This window comes from Tenrec ecaudatus, chromosome 6 (genome assembly GCF_050624435.1).
Source record: "Tenrec ecaudatus isolate mTenEca1 chromosome 6, mTenEca1.hap1, whole genome shotgun sequence".
In the NCBI taxonomy this organism is placed as follows: Eukaryota; Metazoa; Chordata; class Mammalia; order Afrosoricida; family Tenrecidae; genus Tenrec; species Tenrec ecaudatus.
This window is the reverse complement of record NC_134535.1, coordinates 8,583,812-8,603,530: the sequence shown is the minus strand read 5'-3', so window position 1 is coordinate 8,603,530 and position 19,719 is coordinate 8,583,812. Positions and strand designations below refer to the sequence as shown.

The following is a 19,719-nucleotide window of genomic DNA, read 5'->3' as shown; positions in this document are numbered from 1 at the left end:
GAGCTGGGATGCTCAAAGGGCGCCTGGGGGCGCGCGCGCCCTCCGGTCGGGGGGGGGGGGGAGGGACGAAAGGGGGGCGCGATGAACACGAGCAGGTGCTCAGGACAATGTGCCAGGTGTTTGATGCACAGATTGGGGTCAAGTGCGCAGCCCGGCCCGGCGGCGCCCGCACGGCAAACCTCCCACGCTCGGGCCCCCGGGGCGGGGCGCGCCGAGCCGAAGCCCAGGCCCACGCGGCGGGCGGGGCGAGCCGGGGCCTTTGTGTTCAAACCAGCCAATGGGCGGCGGCGGTGGGCGGGGGCGGCGGGCGGGGCCTGGCCAATGGGCCGCGGCCTGTCAGCGTTGACTGACAGGCGCACACATACACACTCGGCCACGCGCGCGCCGCCTGGCCCCACTCGTGCCTCGCGGGTCTCGCGGGCCGCATTGTCCGCCGTCCCGCTCCGCGCAGCCCGCCGCCCGCGCCCCGGCCCGCCCCGCCCCCCGCTGCCTCGGCCCCGCGCGCATTCCGGCCCAGGAAGGGGGCGCGCCCGGCCGCTGCCGCCCGCAGCCTGATCAGAGGAACCGCGCAGCAGGTACCAGGGCGCCCGCCGGGGGTCACCGGGGGCGGACGTGGGGGGCAGGGGTGCTGGCCCTGCGCGCGCTCGCCTCCCGCGGGCCTCGGGCCCAGCCTGACTCCGGGGTCATCGTCGGGCCGCTCCGGCCAGGGTCGAGCTGCCCTGGGCCTGGCTTTTCCTCTCGGGCCAGGCCGGGCCGGGCTCCAGCCCGCCGGGCGCACTCCGCTGGGCCCGGTGGTCAGGGCGGAGCGGTGCCCAGGCCGGCCGCCCTGACTCATCCCCGGGGCGCCCCACTGGTCAGCTCCGAGGGCAGCCATCTCCAGGCGGGACTTCCCCGGCTGAGCCTCCGGGAGGCGGGGAGCAGCCCCCGGGCTGTGCCTGCGCGCGTTGCCCGTGCCAGGCGGGCAGTTGCAGGGACAGGCAGTTCTCTGGCCTCTGGGGACCCGGCTGCCGGAGGAAGGTCCGTTTTGTTCCACTCTTAAAAACCCAAACAAATGGGCGGAGCGCCGGCGTTTGTGACTTAGGGCGGAGAGCTTTGGGTAAAAACCTCCACTGCTTCAGCCGGCTCCCTGGACTGGAGTGAACGGGAAGTTGGCACCCCGAGGCGTTGCAGGCCCCACGGGCGGGCGAGTGTAGCGTGGAAATGTCACTTGGAACCGACCCCAGATCGGGCTGAGGTGAAGGCTGGATGGGCCCTAGTGCCCGTGATGTGGGCATGGAATGGGGAGGGAAGGGCAGTGTGAGTTGAGAAACAGAAATCCCTCCAATGAGTGGTTTTATTCGAGAGTTTCCGTGTGTGTGTGTGTGTGTGTGTGTGTGTGTGTGTGTGTGTGTTTTGGAGGGCGGGTCTTTTCTGACTTGCAAAATATGTGAGCTGCTAGAAACTTTTTTCTTGTTGGAAGATGGAATCAACCTTGACCTCTTTTCACTGGTGAAGCCCAGACTGCAGGGTGGAGATTCGGGTGTGTGGCTTTGTGACTTGTGGTTCCCAGGACCCTAGAGGAAGGAGCCTTGAGGGCCCAGTGGTTGGGGCCTTGAGCTGCTCTCCTCAGGGGCAGCAGTTCAAAACCCCCAGCCCCTGCAAAGAGGGGGCGTTCTGTTCCCATACCGAGTCAGGATCTCCGACACTCGCAGGGGCAGGTCTCCCCTGGCCTGTTGCAGGTGCTTCTTGTTGGACTGGACTGGATGACAGCAAGTTTGGGTTTTTGTCTTTTTTTTTTTTTTTTAAGGGAGAGACTAAGCGGCTTCCCCCAGAGGGTGGAGGCGGGCGCTGACAGTTCTTAGAGCCCCCCCCCCCCCACCTCTTCCAGGATATTTAGAGCAGCCCTCAGCAGCTGGGACACTGCTGCTTTGTTTCTGCCCCAGGGGAGGGTGGCATCTACTTCAGCAGGGCAGGGGTTCAGAAGAGCCCCGGGTGGGGGCATCTGGGCGGTGCTTCTTTAGGGATAGTGGGAGTAGGAAGCCAGGGGCGCAACCATTAAGTGCTGAGCTGCTAGGCTCCTGGGGGAGGGAGGCCCCTGTGGGAATGACACCCTAGAAAAACTGGAGGCAGTTGTGCTGCACCACCAGGGTGGCTCCTTGGCCATAGCTGACACTATCAGAAGGGGGTGGGGTTTCCGTATAAGGAATGGAATATGGGAATGGAACGAGGCCCACTTCCAGGGGGGCCGTGAGCAGCAATCCTATCTGTCCCTCTACATCACTGGCCAAACCCAGGCAGGGCAGCCCCGTGGGCAGCGTCCCTGGGAAGAGAGTTGTGAGGCCAGGGCATGTAGCTGCTTGTTTTTCTAGAACTCTCTAGCTGGACTAACCAGACCTTCTGGTTTCTCAGTCTGGGTTGGGATGCCCACCACACAGCCCAGAGAGATCCAAAGTCACCTCACTGATGCCAGGAAGCTTAGTGGAGTCCAGGCCTCCTCAGTGGGTTGGTGACAGGGGCAGACTGAGGTGGTGAGTTCAGGTCTCTGGAATGGGAAGGCTTATTCATCACCCTCCGAGTGATGGGAGAAGGACGTTGGCTGCCAGTTCTGTCCGTGCCTATCTGTCTCCTCAGGATCCACATTATCGGTCTAGGAGGCTTGGTTTCCCGCCCTGTTAGCATTGGCCGGGCTGCACACGGGCTGTAATTTCACCCTGGCTGTCCCATCTTTGCTTGGTTAGTTTGTTAACAAATCTCTGCTGTGTAACTCCCCAGTCTACAGACCATTTGGGCTTATAGTGGGATACATTCCTGAGGCAACGTGACAACTTCCTAGTAGTATTTTAAGGTCCAGGACGGGTGGGGGGGGGGATGTTGGGTTGCTGTGAGATCCTAGCTCAAGCCCTGGCTTTGTCACTGACAGGCTGGGGGACCAAGCTGCGGTCATCTCCCCGGCTCAGGCTCCTCCTTTGTAAAAACCTACCTTGCTCACTCACTCTTGAGCAGGGAGTAGCTGGTAGGCATGTATCACAGGAACGCCCCCCAATCGTCATCATCATAGCGAGAAGTCTGGACTGCTGAAGTACAGTATCCAAGCAGTGTCCGGTGGAGACAGGCTAACCAGGGGAAGGTTCTCAGGGGCGAAGGTTTGATAGAGGCCCGAGGAAGCTGTAGCCTGTCTCTGGGCAGTGGCCTAAGTTAACAGAAACCCAGCTGAGGGAGTGGGCAATGTGGAGGACGGTTGGCCTGCAGGGCCCTGGCAGGGTGGTTCACTCACTAAGCATACACTCGGGTGCCCACTGCATGCCAGCTTCTCTGCTGAATGTCCAAGGCATACAGCCAAAGGAGGCCCGGTTTGGCTCTCTAGAAGCTGTGCTCCAAGGAGGACAAAGACGAGTCGACACAAGATGACAGAGCCTTGTAGAAGGCACCATGAACACACTGCTGGTGGCTGCTGACTGCCTCCCAGGAAAGCCCGTGCACCGAGGATTGAGATGCCCCCCTCTCGGGCCTGCCCCATCTGCCAGATCATTTAAGGATCAGACCCCTGCGGCCCACAGGGTTTTCAGTGACTTGATTTTGTTGGAAGTAGATTGCCAGGCCTTTCTTCTTCATCTAGATGCAGTGGTTCTCAACCTGTGGGTCGCGACCCCCTTAGGGTCAAACGACCCTTTCACAGGGGTCGTCCGATTCATCACAGTAGCAAAATGACAGTAATGAAGTAGCAACGAAAATAATGTTCTGGTTGGGGGGGGGTCCCCACCACATGAGGAACTGTATGTAAGGGTCAAGGCTTGAGGAAGGTGGAAAACCCCTGGTCTAAAGAACCTCTGCCCCCTGTTCAGCACCATAGCCACACTGACGGACAGGCAGTGACAGGACACACTCCCGGTGGGAAACTGGACCAGCATTATGCCCGGGAAGTGGCCACATGGTGCTGAGCAGGCAGGGGAGTCAGATTGTGGGTATTCAGGTGGTGGGTAGAGGGTGCTGAGCAAGGGCTGTTTGGGGTTAAGCCAGTAGGGGTGCCCCGTTGTTCCTTGCTGCAGGGAGCTCCTTCCCCCTCTCTCTATCCCCTGGATGGACTGGGGACCAGCCCCCCTCATTCCCACTCTCGCCTGTCTGTTTTCGTCTCTAGCCTCTCCTCCCTCGTTATGTCTCGACGAAGCCAGCGCCTGTCTCGCTACTCACAGGGGGACGATGACGGGGGCAGCAGCAGCAGCGGCGGGAGCTCCGTCATGGGGAGCCAGAGCAGCCTGTTTAAGGACAGTCCTCTCAGGTAGGGGACCGAGAGAGCCCTGCAGACTCAGCCTAGCCCGCAGCCTCCCACAGCCGGATGCACGTTTCCTGCTGCCGCCTCTGGTGGGCAGGCAGGAGGCCCTAGCCAAAGCTGGTTCAGGGACCTTTCCTGTGTTCACACCTAGCTGGCTTTCAGGACCCAGTTTCTCTCCCCGCCCCCCAAGCGGTCACGAGGGCTGCCCTCCTGTGCAGAGAACAGGAAGTGGGGAAAGGCAGGCCGGAAACCCTGAGAGGCACGGCTGGGCTCCCAGATCCTGCATTGCTGTGGGTGGCTGTACCCTCTAACCCTGCCGGCCTGCAAGAGCTCGCTGGGCTGGCTGGGTCCTCTGCAGCTGAGGAGAGAAGCAAGTTGGCCCACCCACTGGGACAGGGAGGTCTAGGGTGGCCACCTCCTGGGTCGCCCCGCCCCCCAACCTGGGCAGATGTGGGGACCAGATAGGAGCCTGGGGCTGTGCTCGCTCCTTGGGCTGTGGACAGGCCTGCTCGATTCGATTAGGGAGCATGGTGGGAATGAATGCCTGAGAGTTGAAGGGAGAGAAGGGAGCCTGGACCAGACCAGACCTGCCCTCAGGAGACACTCAGAACTCAGCAGCGCCCCCTCCCCCTCCCCCCCCTCCCGCTGCTGGTTGCCTGGCAACAAGACTCCTGTACTAAGTTGGCTGGTGACACCAAGAATAAGAACTCATGGTACCATCACCCCTCCCCATCACTCGCCCCCCTCCCCATCACTCGCCCCCCTCCCCCAGCTCAGCTCGCCCCGCCCTGCCTGCCCCCGCCCCTCGGGCTGGAGTGAGACAGGGTGATGATGAATGTCCTGCCCTGGGTGTCCGGTGGCCCCTCCCCTTTCATTATCGCCCCTCCCCTGCTGCCCCTCCCCTCCCTCACGGTGGGCCTCCCCAGGACCTTGAAGAGGAAGTCCAGCGTGAAGCGCCTCTCCCCAGCGCCGCAGCTGGGCCCCGCCGCGGACACGCACACCTCCTACTACAGCGAGTCGGTGGTCCGGGAGTCGTACATCGGCAGCCCGCGGGCCGCCGCGCTGGCCAGGAGCGCCCTGCTGGGCCGCAGCTCAGCCCTGGACGCGAGCTCCGCCCTGGACGGCCAGCTGCACAGCGACACCTGCTGGAGTGAGTGCCTGCCCACGCTGCCCCGCGCGGCGCGGCCTGCCTTTGCCCGAAGCGGGCTGGGCCGCCATCCTCGGGTACCCGGGTTCGAAGCCACCAGGCAGTCCGAGGGAGAAAGGCGAGGCTCCAAGTCCCGTAAAGAGCTACAGGCTCGGAAACCCACAGTGGCAGTTCCACCTTGTCCAACAGGGTTGCTATGGGTCAGAATTGACTCCATAGTGGTGAGTTTGGTGTTTGGGGTTTTTTTTCCTGGCTCCCTTTGAAGGTGGAGCTTTCTCAGAAACCCACTCCTACCAGGGTTGTTATGAGTCCGCATCAAGTCCATGCAGGCGGTTTGGTTTGGATTTTGCCGCCTTCAGGCCTCAGGTGGTGTGAACCGTTTGCTCAGGACTACTAACTGGTGGTTGGTTCTAAACCAGCCAGCAGCACTGGCGGAAACAAGGCCTGGCCTTCTGCTTTCCAAAATATCTCAGCTACCCATGGGCTGCCAGGAATTGGAGGCAGGAGACTTGCCGGCAGCAGGCTTGGTGGCCTGAGTGGGCTTCCTGTATTTCCTGATCGGCCACAGTGTCCCACAGAGGGGCTCCCCGACCATCACTGGGCCTGAGGGACAGAGTGCTCACCCCGGGTCCCTTTCGGTGACAAAGCAGCCACAGAGCCCTGTCCCAGCTCAGATCCCTGCCAGCCCCAGGGTCAGGGAGGTCCTGGTGTCCCTCGCCTCCAAGCAGCTCTTTGCCCCTCCCCCAGGTGAGGAACTGCGGGTGCGGAGGAGGAGGGGCACCGGTGGCACCGAGAGCAGCAAGATCAACGGGCTCACGGAGGGCAAGGGCTCTGAGGACTTCCTAGCTTCCTCGTCTGGCTACTCCTCAGAGGACGACTTTATAGGTACCGGGGTCCCCTCCCCTTCCCTCCCTTCTCCCCAGTAAGGTCCTGGGGACCCTGGGGAAGAAGCTGGGGAAGCTGATGGGGATGCTGGGTCAGATGAGCACCTCGCAGACTGGTGGAGACTCCCTCCTGTGCCCACCAAGGTCTCCTGGTCCCAAGCAGTGCCATGACTAGTCACTTCTTTGTGCCCCCACTCTCCCACCACACTTGCCTACGCACATGCATCTGCACATATGCACCCACAGAAACATACACGCCCATCTGTGGCAGTCACCTTGGGTGACAGCACTGTGGGGTGGCTCAGTTTCATCCCAGCCTTTCACATACAGCAAGGGGCCTGACGATCGCATGTTAATGTCCAGTGCTTCCCGGGGGTGGGGTGGGAGCGCACGCTAACGATCCGGGGCATTGCACAAGCAGACACCTACACTTGATCCTAATGATGGGCTAGAGCACAGGAGTTTTTCATTTCCAGGGCTGGCAGTTGGGTGGGTGCGTAGGTGGGGCTGAGCCTTTTTTTTCTCTCTCTGAGAAGGGGCTGGTGGGCACAGCCTCTGGCCACAGCTCTCCTAAAGTCAGGGCTTCCCTGGGCTTTCCTGCAGGCTACTCCGCAGGGCTAGACCAGCGGGCTTCAGGCTCGGGACTGAGGGGTGCTGCCTCGCGAGTGGGCTCTTTTCTCTGGACGGTGGTCACTTCTCCAGGTGAGTGCTCCAGCTCCCCACCGTGGGCACCCAGGCCTCCTGAGAGGAGGACAGTGACCAAGGGCCACTGGAGGACCTCACCCAGGAGGAGAGGCGCCACTGCAGAGCAGGATGGGTAGAGGTGGTGGGACTGGGTGCCTCGGGGCCGGATGGCACTGGCAGGTTAGTGGCGGAGTGGAGACAGGGAGGCCTGGGTGCAGGGTGGAAGCTGAGGCTGAGTTGTGGGGAGGAGGACGGGGAGGACTGATGGGCCCAGGGCTGGCACAGGGAGGAGTCTGAAGATGTGCTGTCCCTTTGCAGGCAGGCTCCTTGGGCTTCTCTACTGGTGGGTGGGTACCACCTGGTACCGCCTGACCACAGCCGCCTCCCTCCTCGACGTCTTCGTGCTGACCAGGTCAGTGGGACGCCCGCCCTCCCAAGGAACTGAAAAGCCGGGATGGAGGAGCCGGCTAATGTGCCTGCGGCCGGGCCACAGGGGGTCGTTCCCACACTGGCTCCATCCCAGCCCGGCTCACAGCAGTCATTAGGGGGCACCTGGGCTGGACCCAGAGTTGGGGTCACTTCTGCTCCTCAGAGGGCCCTGCATCTAGGACTCCTGGCACGGGGAGAGTTGCATATCGAGCACTTGACCCTGAGCCCCTAGCCAGCCTGGCCACTTTCTAGCTCTAGGGCCAACCTGCTGGTCTTGAGCCTGCTGGTTAGGCCTCTGGTCCCAGGGGGGAAGTGGGGTTTCCTAGAAGTTACGCTTCCCTGTGGCCTGGGCCAGGCTGGGCCCCTGCAGTCAGAAGGGCAGCAGGGTTTGGGAGCCTGCCTCCTGGGCAAGGATGACTGAGCCAGGAAATCAGTCCCTTTGGCAGTCACCTGGATCAAGGTAGGCACCAGCTAGGCCCTGAAGTGGGGTAAACATGCAAATGTGTCACCAAAAATGAGCCCCTTTAAAAAAAAAAAGCAAGTATTAAGTTTCTTGAAGGCGTTACTCATGTTTACAATGTATTTGTCTGCCCACCGAACCAAGCGAAACCCAGCCAGTCGCTCTGCCTTCCTGCTCTCGGAGTCTGCCTGAGCAAAGCTCTGCTCCGGCGGTTTGCAGGGACTGGTTTTCCTAGGGTAGCCAGGCCTTGCTCCCTAGTCTCCCCAATCCAACTGGGTGGCCCCAGCGCCACCTGTTCAGTCAGCAGTAGTGCCTTGGCCCTTTACAGCACTCCGGGCTTCCATGTTTGCCTCCTTCAGGAATGGCGGCTCTGAGGCCAGGTTTTTCAAGGATCGTGCAACATTTCCGAGAGCATCACACCATTCAGAGCTCAGCGGTCCCCGCCACTTTAAGTCCTACAGCTTGGGAGTGCCCCCGAGGGAGGGCCGGGGGCACCAGGCACTTGGCTCTCTTCAGCAGGGAGTCCTGGGGACTGACAGTGGTGGCTGGTTCTGGAACATTCCTCTCACCCCACTCTCCCCTGTGTCCAGGCGTGTCTCATCCCCCAGAACCTTCTTCTGGTTCCTGTTGCTGCTGCTGCTGCTCAGCTGCCTGACTTATGGTGAGCATGGCCCACCCAGGGGCGGGGGCGGGCAAGGGCTGGTGCTGGGCAGGACTGGGACACCAGCAGGAGTGTGCTGGAGAAAGCAGTCGCTGAACAAGCGGGCCAGATGCGCCCACAGAGCACTGGCCCTCCCTGACTGCAGCTGAGGGGTCGCACGGGCCCAGGGAGGCCCCGCTGCTCTGTCCTCGGTGTGAGGGGCCACGGGGCAGGCCCGCAGCCTAGTGCAGGAGGGTTCGGGTACGATGCAGGCACTCTGGCCGCTTTCTGAATGGAATGGCAGTAGCCTTTGCTCCGCCCCAGAGCCTGGTGAGTGCAGTGGGGCCTGCTTTCCCAGCGACTCCAGGACAGGCGCACTGCCCCACAGGGTGGCCCACAGGGTGGCCCACAGGGTGGCCCACAGGGTGTATGTCTTTACCAAAGCAGGCTGCCCCGTCTTTCCCCCTGGGGAGCAGCTGGTGGATTGACCTTTCCATTAGCGGCTGAGCGCTTAACCCCAGCACCACCAGGATTTCTCAAAAGAGAAATCAATACCACCCCCCCAGCATGGACCCTGAAGGGACCCTGGAAGCCGAGTGGTCACGTGCCCAGCCGCTCCCTCCGAGGGAGAGGACCGGGCTCTCTGCTCCTGTAGAGAGTTGCCGTCACAGAGCCCCGCAGCGGCAGTGCTGCCCTGTCCTGCAGGGTCCCGGGGTCAGCAGGCAGTGACAAGCCTCCCTTCGGGTCTCACTGGGCTTTCCGAGGGTGCACGCCGTCACACCCATGACGCTGGCAGACCGATGGTGTGCTTGACCTTCACGTGCCAGTCTCACACGGAGTTTCCTACCCGTGGACACGGGCCACTGTCAGGACAACACCCGTGTATCCTGAGAGGTCATGCTTTGATTTCTAGGGAGCCACCAGACTTAGCACTTAGTCAGCCCTTTCCTTCTGGAATTGCAAAGTGGAAACATCCCCCGCCCGGATGCCCCTCCCCGTGGATTTTCGTTTGTCCTTTGCGGGTTTGCTCTTCCAAGAGCTGGTCTTGCCAGGGGAAACTGGGCTTGGCCTTCAAATGACAGGGGTGTGTTCACCTGCCCTTTGCAGTTGAGCGGGAGAGGGAGGCCAGGGTCGCTTGGGCAGCACACGGCTGTCTGCTGACCCCCGCCTGCCCCAGAGTGACCTCACAGCTGAGTGGGCTCCAAGGGATTCGGATGGGCTGCCAGGGCTGACCGTGGAAGCAAGTGGGGCCGTGAGAGATGAGCGTCATTGTCCCCTCACGTGGACGGACCTGTGGACAGGCGGGGTGGCGTGACGAGCAGCCGGTGCTGCCTCTGATGGAGGGCCTGACTCCCCACACGTCTTCTCTCTAGTTCAGTAGGAAAGGCTCCATGTCCTCGTCCCCTGGAGTCATCACGGCATGGGGGGGGGGCGATGCATCTGAGCCGCCAGACCGTGCACTATCAGGCTCCACACAGTCCCTGGCTCCACTCGTCCATCTGTGTCTCCCCTCCTGCCCCTGAACTCATACCCCCCAGACCCACGGCCATCGTCAAGGCCCTGCTCATTCAGCAACCCTGCAGGACAGGGAGAACTAACTGCCCGGAGGTTCTCCGGAGCTGTGACTCTTCCCATCTTTGTCCCAAGTGACTGAGCGCCCACCTGCCCACTGTGCCACCAGGCCCGCGTGCATCACGCACCAAGCCCGAGGGGCCCGCTGCCAGTGTGTGAGCGCATCCTACTGTCACGCAGTTGCTTCCAGCTCACGGCCACCCTCCAGGGCAGGGTAAACCGCCCCCGTTGGGTTCCAAGCGGAGACTCTTCACAGCAGTAGAATGCCTCGTCTTTCCCCCTCGGAGTGCCTAGTGGTTTTGAACCGCCGTCCTTGTGGTTAGCAGCCCCTAAAGCTTCAAGGGTCAACACAGGCACTTACAATGCGTGGTACTAAGCCCCTGCTCTCCCCCACCCTCCGAGCTCCCTGAGGGAGGCCAGGTTTTAAAAGCTCCCCAGGTGCCTACTTGTCACCTGGGCTGAGGATGTGTGTCCCACCCCAACATCACCCCTAAGTTCTTAAGGCTCATCTTGTGTCCCAAGTTTTGCTACTTCCTGGAAGTAAATAACTTCCTCAGGAATGTAGGACACCCCCCACCCCAAACTCCCAGCAGAAGCTGGGCCTTTCAGGAGACCGGAAGGCACACCCTCCCTCAGGCCTCTTCAAGTAAGCAGCCTCTCCCATGAACAGGTGCCTGGCACTTCTACCCCTTCGGGCTCCAGATGGTCCAGCCTGCCTTGGTGTCTTGGTGGGCAGCCCGGGGCCACAGCAAGCCGCGGGAAGTCTGGGAGTCCAGGGACTCGGCCCTGCATTTCCAGGTGAGTGCCTCAGGTGCCGAGAGGCCACCAGCAATCCTGTGATGGAGTCACTGCCCCCTGCCCCCGCTCTCCCTGTGGTCGGCGGTCCCCACACACAGAGCTCGCTGCCCTCTGGTTTTAACCGCTTGGTCTTGGCCTGCCTCCCGCTGAACTGAGTGTGCTCTCACCTGGTCAGCATTTACCTGTGTAGACACTGTTGCGTGGAGCTGAGCTTACACGGTCGTTCGTAATGTGCGTTTACAAGAAGACGCTCTCGGGACTAGGTGCCTTGTCTGGGAGGGGCAGAGAGAGGAGCAGGACGTTTTTAGGCTTGGTTGGGTCTGCAGAAGTATAGCCAGTCAAAAAAAGCTAGCAGAGCCCCACCCCCACCTGCCCTCTGACCGACAGACGGCAGACAGACTGCGTGCTTGCCTCTCTTCTTGGCCAAGCGTCTGGTTAGGTCAACGAGGTTCTCAGAAGTCATGGTGCTCCTATTGCATGCCACCTCCCATCCGGATGACTTGTCTCCCACCTTCTGGTGGGGGGGGTCTGTGGGGGGGCAAGAAGAGGGGAGAGGCATCCAATTAAAAAGGAAAGAAAGTCCCTTTAAGGACCCCGTGGTTCAAGGGCCCAGCTAACAGCCACAGAGGTTAAAGCCCCCCATAGATCCACGGGAGGAAGACGTGGCAGGCTGCTGCTTTTGTAAAACTTGACCGACCTGGACACCCAATGGGGCAGCCCGGCTCTGTCCTGTAGGCTCACTGGGAGTCAGGAGTCACCGGGGCAGCAGGGGTCGGGGGCGGGTCACAGGAGCAGTGATGGTTTGACAGCAAGCCACTCTGCCGTTCTCTCTGCACCTGCACAGGTGGGTAGGGGAGGGGAGACGGGCTTTAGCAAGCAGGTCCCTGCAGGTCCCAGCTCTTTGAGAACTGCCCCTCCCTTGGTCCACACTCACTTCCCCATCAGACCCGGGGACCCTGCTTGGTACAGGGGACCCTCCCCACCTCTGCAGGCCCCTGGGCTTCCCTCTTCAGGATGTCCACTTCTGCACATCTATCTGCCACCAGGGTGGTGGACACGTGTTAACATTCCTGATGTGTGTTACCATTTGGGTGTTCAGCCTCTCCTCCGTCTCTGGTCTGTCCCCTCACCTGCCTGACGTTTCCCAATCCCCCCCTCCCCCAGACTGAGCAGCGCATCCTGTCCCGGGTGCACTCCCTGGAGCGGCGCCTGGAAGCCCTGGCCTCCGAGTTTTCCTCAACCTGGCAGAAAGAGGCCCTGAGGCTGGAGCGCCTGGAGTTGCGGCAGGGGTCAGCCGGCCAGGGTGGCGGCCTGAGCCACGAGGACACACTGAGACTCCTGGAGGGCATTGTGAACCGCCGCGAGGCTGCACTGAAGGAAGACTTCCGCAGGGACATGGCCACCCACATCCAGGTGGGCCTGGGCAAGGGACTGCATGCCTGGTGTGGGTGGCACCCTGGGGGCTCCTGTCAGTGTGGGTGAGACAGTACTGCCCGCCGGTTGCTCAGTCAGCTTGCCACAGCCTCTCTCAACCTTAGTCTCTTCGACGTCTTTGAAACACCTAGCCCACGCAGTGTGAGACCCTAAGTAAGGTGCCACGCAGGTGTGGGCCACGGCCAGGTGGGAGGCCTGCAAGGTTCAGAGACATGCGCTGGTGCCAGGAAAGCGCTCGGGCTCTGAGCTGGGCAGCATGAGCCTGCACAGTGCCAAACCTCTGCTCCACGTTCCACAGGAAGAGCTGGCCGCCCTGAGAGCAGAGTCCCAACAGGACGTGGAAGACCTCTTCAAAAAGATCGTCCAGGCGTCCCAGGTCTGGCGGGTCTGGGGGCACCCACTCCAGGCCCTACCTGGGGTCCTGAGCCAGTTCCACCTGTGTCTGGGGATGGAACAGGCCACCCTGCATCGTCCTTGGCTTACTTAGAAGCAGAGTGGGGGGTGGGGGACGGCAGAGTGGTTGCTTTGACTGGGCTCAGCTCAGCAGGAGCACTGCCAGGGCACTGCTGGGGAGGGTGTTGTCAGGGAGGGCTGCTTTCGAAGGGCCTGCTGGGAACACAGGAGCCAGGATGAGAGCCTAGGGGAGTGGGAGTGGCATGGGGGGTTTGGACACTCATGTGACCATTTGGAAATAGACTGCAGGAGTCAGGGGGGATACCAGGCTGGAAGGGATGTGATCAACAAACCCCCCTCCAGCATAGGACAAACGTCTCCCTGGGTGACTGATTTCTCTGAGCTGGCCATCTCTTATGTTTGTCCGCCCCCCCCCCCCACTTCCTGCATCCAGGAATCTGAGGGCCGTCTCCAGCAACTCAAGTCAGAGTGGCAAAGGTACTGCCCCCTCCCCCTGGCCCCATCTGCTCCCTTTCCCCTCACCCCTTTCCTGGGCAAGACTGAGGGTGGTGCCTCAGAGCAGAGGAGGGGACTGTTGAAACCTAGCTCAGGCCCTCCACCCCACCCCCTGCCCTGTCCAGGCTGCCTCTCCACCCCCACGTGCCCCGGGACATCGTAACTATCTAGGAGATTCGAGGGGAGGGATTCAGGCTCAGACTTTTCCCAGGGGGGCTGAGGGGCCAGTGTGCCCTTGAACAAACATGCCAATGCCAAGAGCCGACCCAGGACCTCTGGGTTTCCTCAGCGTAGCCTCACTGCCTCGGTAAAAAGGCCCCAGCCAAGGCTTCCTCCTTGCTCTCTGGCACCAGGACGACCCAGGAATCCTTTCGAGAGAACGCTGTGAAGGAGCTGGGACAGCTGGAGGACCAGCTGGCAGGTCTCCGGCAGGAACTGGCCGCCCTGGCCCAGAAGCAGGACTCCCTGGAGGGCCGCATGGTCCTGCTACCCCAGCAGATCCAGGCCATGCGTGATGATGTGAGTTGGAACCACGCATGCCACGCATGCAGAGGTGCTGGGCCCTGGCCGGGCTCTCCCCACCCCGGGAACCTACACAGTCCACAGTGACAGAGGCTCTTCCTGTTTTCCCACCTGTGTCTGGGGCGCGGGTGTGGCATCCGGTGGGCTTGTGCTAGCCCTCCCTGCAGGCCTCCCTCCCTGGCCCTCGCCCAGCTGGGCCCTGGCCCTGCCAGTCAGCTCCCGCCCCAGGGAGGGCTCCCTGACTGAGGCTGCTCCTGCTCCCCAGGTGGAGTCGCAGTTCCCTGCCTGGGTGACTCAGTTCCTTGTCCGAGGTGGGGGCACCCGCTCGGGGCTCCTGCAGCGAGAGGAGATAGACGCACGCCTGCAGCAGCTGGAGGCTAGGATCATGGCCCACGTGGCGGAGACACAGGGCAAGTCGGTGAAGGAGGCAGCAGCCAGCCTGGGGCTGGCACTGCAGAAGGAAGGCATGATTGGAGTGACGGAGGAGGTAAGTGCATGTGGGCACGCATGCATGCATACATGCATTGTGCAGCCCTGCAGGCATACACGTGCACTTGCACATGCACGCACATACACTGTGCAGCCCTGGAGACACATGCACGTGCACACACACGTACACACACTGTGCAGACCTGGAGACACACACGTGTGTGCACATGCACACACATATACTGCCGACCTGGAGATGCACACACATGTACATGCACATGCACGCACACACACTGTGCAGCCCTGGACACACACACACACATGCACGTGCACATGCGCACACATACACTGCAGACCTGGAGGCACACGCACACTGTGCAGCCCCGGGCATGCTGCAGCTCCTTGGAATGTTCTAGCACACTGGTGACAGGCAGAGGCCCTGCTACCTGCTTTGGAGCTGGCACGGGTTGAAGGTGGGTGGGTAACTTGGTGCAGGTGCCCTGAGATAAGTGGAATGGGTACCCCAACACCCAGCTTTGGTGGCACCTGTGTGGTGTGAGCATGTGGGGGCACCTTGCTGGATGGAGGGGTGGGTGGGGCCGGGGCAGCCTCGCTGAGCCGGTCCCCGGGTGCCGAGACAGCAGGTGCAGCGCATCGTCGCCCGGGCCCTGAAGCGCTACAGTGAGGACCGCATTGGCATGGTGGACTACGCCCTGGAATCCGGAGGTAGGCCTCCTTCCTCTCCGTGCCCGCTCATCTCCGGCACGAGCAGTGGGCAGACATGCTGGGCAGGCAAGACTGGAGGCCGGAGGGGATTGGCCAGTCCAGACCTGACCACCAAGCCACAGCTGGCCTGGGAGGGGTTCTCAGAACAGCACCAGGGGATGGGAAGTGCTGGCGTCTGCAGGTTGCTCTGTGGGGCAGCGGGGGTGCCGGAGAGGCACTGAGAGGGCACTGGCCTTTGGCATCAGTCCCCTCTGGCCAAGGAGCCGGGCTGGCTGCCAGGCCTCCCTCCTCTGGGGCTGGTGCCCAGGCCCCAAGGTCCCCTGGGCCTCTGCTCCCATTTCAGGGGCCAGCGTCATTAGCACCCGCTGCTCTGAGACCTACGAGACCAAGACGGCCCTCCTCAGCCTCTTCGGCATCCCCCTGTGGTACCACTCCCAGTCGCCCCGGGTCATTCTCCAGGTAGGCCTCACCAGGGGTGCCCGGGCCCCCCACTCACAGCACCCTGGATGCGTGAGGGCTGCATGGGTGGGCAGGGTCCTTCTTCCTGACCAGCCTCTCACCCACTCCAGCCCGACGTGCACCCAGGCAACTGCTGGGCCTTCCAGGGCCCCCAGGGCTTCGCCGTGGTCCGCCTCTCTGCCCGCATCCATCCCACGGCCGTCACCTTGGAGCATGTGCCCAAGTCCTTGTCACCCAACAGCACCATCTCCAGTGCCCCCAAGGACTTCGCCGTCTTTGTGAGTCCCTGAGGGGCTGTGGGAGGGGGATGGACTAATACTGGAGGAGGAGGTGTGTTCAGAAGGCAGAGCCAAGAGCAGACAGACGGGAGCGCCTCTGGTCCCAGCTCTCGGGCTCCTGGGGAAGTGGCTCAGGCAGGCAGGAGCCGATGAAGCGACTGGTCACTGGCCACATGACACTCAAGCCCCTCAGTGCCACGGAGGAAGGCCGGAGGGGGCAGTCGTGCGTTTGGGAAGGGGGTGGGGGGGGATCAAGAACACCTCATTGCAGGTGCACACAGGTGCTCTCCCCCTAACATCCCCCAGCCGTGCCCTCCTCGTGGCTGGCAGCACAAGCCAGCCCGCCCCCAGTGACCCTTCGCTGCCTCTCCAGGGCTTCGACGAGGACCTGCAGCAGGAGGGTACGCTGCTCGGAAAGTTCACCTACGACCAGGACGGGGAGCCCATCCAAACCTTCTACTTACAGGTGCGGAGGCCCCAGGCTGCATCTTACTGGCTGGCCAGGCACGGCTGGATGAGGCTTCCCACAGCTCAAGGGATGGGCGCCATTGAGGCAGGGTTCAGGGGACCTGGAAGGGAGGCCTGGCCGTGCCCTGGGAGAGGCCCTTGTTAGACACGTGGGTTCCTGGGCTCCACTCCAGGGGGCCCTGATCCCCAGGGCTTCGGGAACTGCATCTTACAGTTCATTGGGGTCTGGGGCAGATGGCTGCTTAGAGGAGGCCCTGCTGGGAGGGCTTGGGTGGAGAAGCCATGGGCGGACTGGGGAGAGGCAGGTTGGGCCTCAATTCAATCGTATGGGACAGGGATAGGGGGCGGGGGGCGGTGGATATTTTAGGTAGAGAATTGGCCATATGCTGGCACTTGGAAAGGTCTGTGACCCTGTGGATTGAAGGGGCCCCGCCTGGAGGCAGGCAGGCTGGTGCAGACGGAGGTCAGGGTGAGGGGCCTGGGAAGGGGGTGTTAGGACCCTGTACCTCAGAGTCACAGCCTCGGGGCAGTTCTACTCTGTCCCCTGGGTTGCTGTGGGCCAGAGTGGCCCTGGCGACAGTGAGCTTGGGGTTCTGGTCTTCCACAGTGGGCAGTCCTGTAGTGGGTCCAAAGGCAGTGACTTTGGAAGCCCCCTTCTCTGGAGATCCAGGGAACCTCCACCTCCCACCTCTGTCCGTGGGCTCCCCTGAAGCCTGTCTTCTCCACCCAGGACCCCAAGCTGGCCGCGTTCCAGGTGGTGGAGCTGCGGATCCTGACCAACTGGGGCCACCCCGAGTACACCTGCATCTACCGCTTCCGGGTGCACGGGGAGCCCACCCACTAGCCTTCCTGCAGCCAGCCGCCGGGAGGCCACCCATGGCCCCTCTTCTGGGCTGGATGAGCAGTCCCGCCGCCACCACTTCCCCACATGCTTGACAAGCACCCCAACTCCCAAGAGCAACACAGGATTGGCCTGATGGATATGAGAGGACCCCTAGGGCTGACTGGATGGGAGTGGGCTGGTGGCTGCTCCCTCCCAGAAGGCTGTATATATGTACCATATCACCGTGGGGACGGCAGTGAGCAAGCCTGTTCTGAGAAGGCTGGGGCAGCCGTGGGGCTTGGTGGTGGGGCTGGCACCTGGAGCTTGGGCAAAGCAAGGGCCGCACCGGTGGGTGGGACACACCGGGCAGTGAGTGGTTCGGAGTGAGTGGGGTTGCCGGTGGGTGAGGGAGGCCAAGGCCCAGGCTGCCCGCAGTCCTAGCATTTTCAGCGGCACCCCCCACCCCCATTCAGAGGGGCAGGTATGCACTGTCTGTCCTAGGGCTGCTTGTGCCCTAGAGGGCGGCTGTCCTGCGTGGCTGAGTACCCGGAGCCTGTCTGCAGGACTCCTGCCCCCACACCTGACCAGATGTTGGAGGCCTGAACAGCAGGGGTAGCAAGCCCTGGTGGTGCCACGATTGAGTGCTTGACTGCCACAGCAGCCACTCCTCAGGAGAACGCTGTGCTTCTGTCCAGGCCAGAGCCTGGGAGACCCTGTGGCCGGTGCTCCTCTGTCCTTCAGGGTCACTGAGCTGGGCATCTGGGACAGCAGAGCGCGGGGAGCAGCAACCCCCCGGCTCCCGCGGGGTGGTGTTCAGGGCGTCGTAGGGGCCCTGCCGCAGGACTCTCACTCTCACCCAGGCTACCTGGGCCTCCTTCAGCTCTTGCTTGAATTGTCTTTTCTGGCTCGCTGACCATGGGGAAGTCGGGGCAGGGGCTGGAGCGCTGGCATTCACATTGGGGCAGGGAGTGGGGAGGGGACTTCTGAACCCAGCAGAACCTACTGTATTATGTACATATTTTTCCAGGTCTGTTTTTAAATGGAAAGAAAAGCTAAGGGCTTGACTCCTGGCCCCGTTCTGGGGGGCTCTGGGCACCTGGTTGCCGTGGGCTGGGGGCAGTGGCTCAGGCCATATCATTGGTTCTGGTCGGAAGAGGGGCAGGCCCGGGAACCCGGAGCCCCACAGGCCGAGCCCAGGGCCCAGCCCTGGCCCGAGACAACCAGGTTTGGTTTTCTGCTCTCCTGTCACAAATGCTGCACTGTTGGTTCGGAATTCTCTATCTCCAGATTCTAATGTATGCCTATGCAAAAATAAATAAATAAATGCCGCCCAGCATGTGGAGTGTGTGGCGGCTGCTGGATAAACTGCTCCTGGCCAAGAGGAGCAAAGGAGAGTGGAGTGGGGGCCAAAGTCCTGCCCCGGGCTTGCTAATAGGCAGCCACAGCCCTGCCCCTCAGCTGAACCCCAAGCCTGGCAGGGATGGGGCGGGCGGGCCTAGGGCTTGGAGTTGGCTGGTGAAGAGGGAAGAGGGGAATGAATGTGAGCTGTGGCTGGCTGCCCACTAGGAAGCAGGAGGCACTTCCTGCTTTCTTCAGGATGACAAAGTTCACTCTTAAAGGAATTAGGTATTTGCCCATGCCCTTTGGATGGGGCAAGGAAGTATCACACTGTGGGTCTTCTTAGAGCCAGGATCTACCAACAGGGAGGATTTGGGTCTTGAGCCTTCCTTGCAAACATGTCCGGAGTCCCCAGACCTGGACCCAAGAACCTGCTCCCGGGCTCAGGCAGCTCCCCAATGGGTCTTGTGGCCTGACCGCAGCACCTGGCCCTGGGCGGGTCACTGTAACAGTTGAGAACACAGGAAGTCAGCCTGAGGGCACACAGACACGGGCGAGGGGGCTGGGCAGGGTGCTCCCAGGCGGCCCACCTCAGCATGCAGACCCACTCTCTGGCCTGGCCCAGGCCAGCCCTAGGTGTCCTCACGGCCCAGCCCCCACCACCTTCCCCCAGGAAGTCCCACCACACTCCCTGCCCCCTCCCCCACCGGGGCCACCGCACACTCCTGGCCCCACCCTCCCTCTCCTGTGCCCAGTGGTTGAGAAGCAGGGCAGCCGGGCCTGACTTGGACCTGCCCCATGACAAGAAGGGTCGCCCAGGTCTAGGCCATCTCTGTCCTGTACACACACATGACAGACTACAGAAGGGCCAAGGCCTGCCAGTAGGTTTGGATCAAGAACTTTATTCTTCGTCAACTACAAAAGGGCTGGTGTCTTGTTCCAAATGGAGGTTGGTTGGCTGCAGCCTTTGTGGTCTCGCGGACGACGGTGAAACAGTCCACTAAGCCGCCTGCCAGCGGGCACGCACTGGCGACCTCAGCCCACACAGCCCTCGGAGCTGGAGGCCAGGATAGTGGCCGTGGCATCTGGATACAGCATGGTTACTGCAACCCCACCCTCCCAGGGCCCAGGGAGTTCCCACCAAAGGTTCTGTCTGCTCTGGGAGCAGAGACTAGAGCCTGTGGGGGCAGGCGGTCCACAGCAGCGACCCAGGGCCAGAGGGTGCCCGCAGGGGGACAGTTCCCAGAAGGCTGGGCCAGGGGCAGTTCTCTCAGGAGCCCAGCAGCAGGGATGGCAGGGCTTGAACGAGAAAGACCAAGCTGCTGACAGAAGAACCGAGGGGGCAGGGGCCATTGCTGGGGGCACGTCTCTGAGATGCAGCTTCCTCTAGAGAAGCCCAACCGCCAGCACCTCCCTCCAAGCAGCAGGCCAGCGCACAGTCCCAGCCACACAGCATGTTTCCTGGCGTCT

General features: G+C 62.0%; 1 protein-coding gene across 2 annotated transcripts; it reads left to right on the top strand.

Moving 5' to 3' along the window:
- Window positions 1-373: 373 nt before the first annotated feature.
- On the top strand, window positions 374-18,249 carry SUN2 (Sad1 and UNC84 domain containing 2). 2 transcript variants are annotated; one of them, XM_075553574.1, is made up of 18 exons: window positions 374-575; window positions 4,115-4,255; window positions 5,176-5,399; window positions 6,144-6,281; window positions 6,884-6,982; window positions 7,283-7,376; window positions 8,444-8,514; window positions 10,736-10,863; window positions 12,028-12,276; window positions 12,596-12,673; window positions 13,145-13,188; window positions 13,560-13,725; window positions 13,994-14,215; window positions 14,799-14,883; window positions 15,227-15,342; window positions 15,453-15,620; window positions 15,994-16,086; window positions 16,819-18,249. In XM_075553574.1, the coding sequence occupies exons 2-18, from the start codon at window positions 4,131-4,133 to the stop codon at window positions 16,930-16,932; spliced, it is 2,214 nt and encodes a 737-aa protein (XP_075409689.1). In that variant the 5' UTR covers window positions 374-575; window positions 4,115-4,130; the 3' UTR covers window positions 16,933-18,249. The 2 variants fall into 2 exon arrangements, with proteins under 2 accessions (XP_075409689.1, XP_075409690.1); XM_075553575.1 differs by lacking the exon at window positions 374-575 and adding an exon at window positions 1,055-1,234.
- The last annotated feature ends 1,470 nt before the right edge of the window (window positions 18,250-19,719 follow it).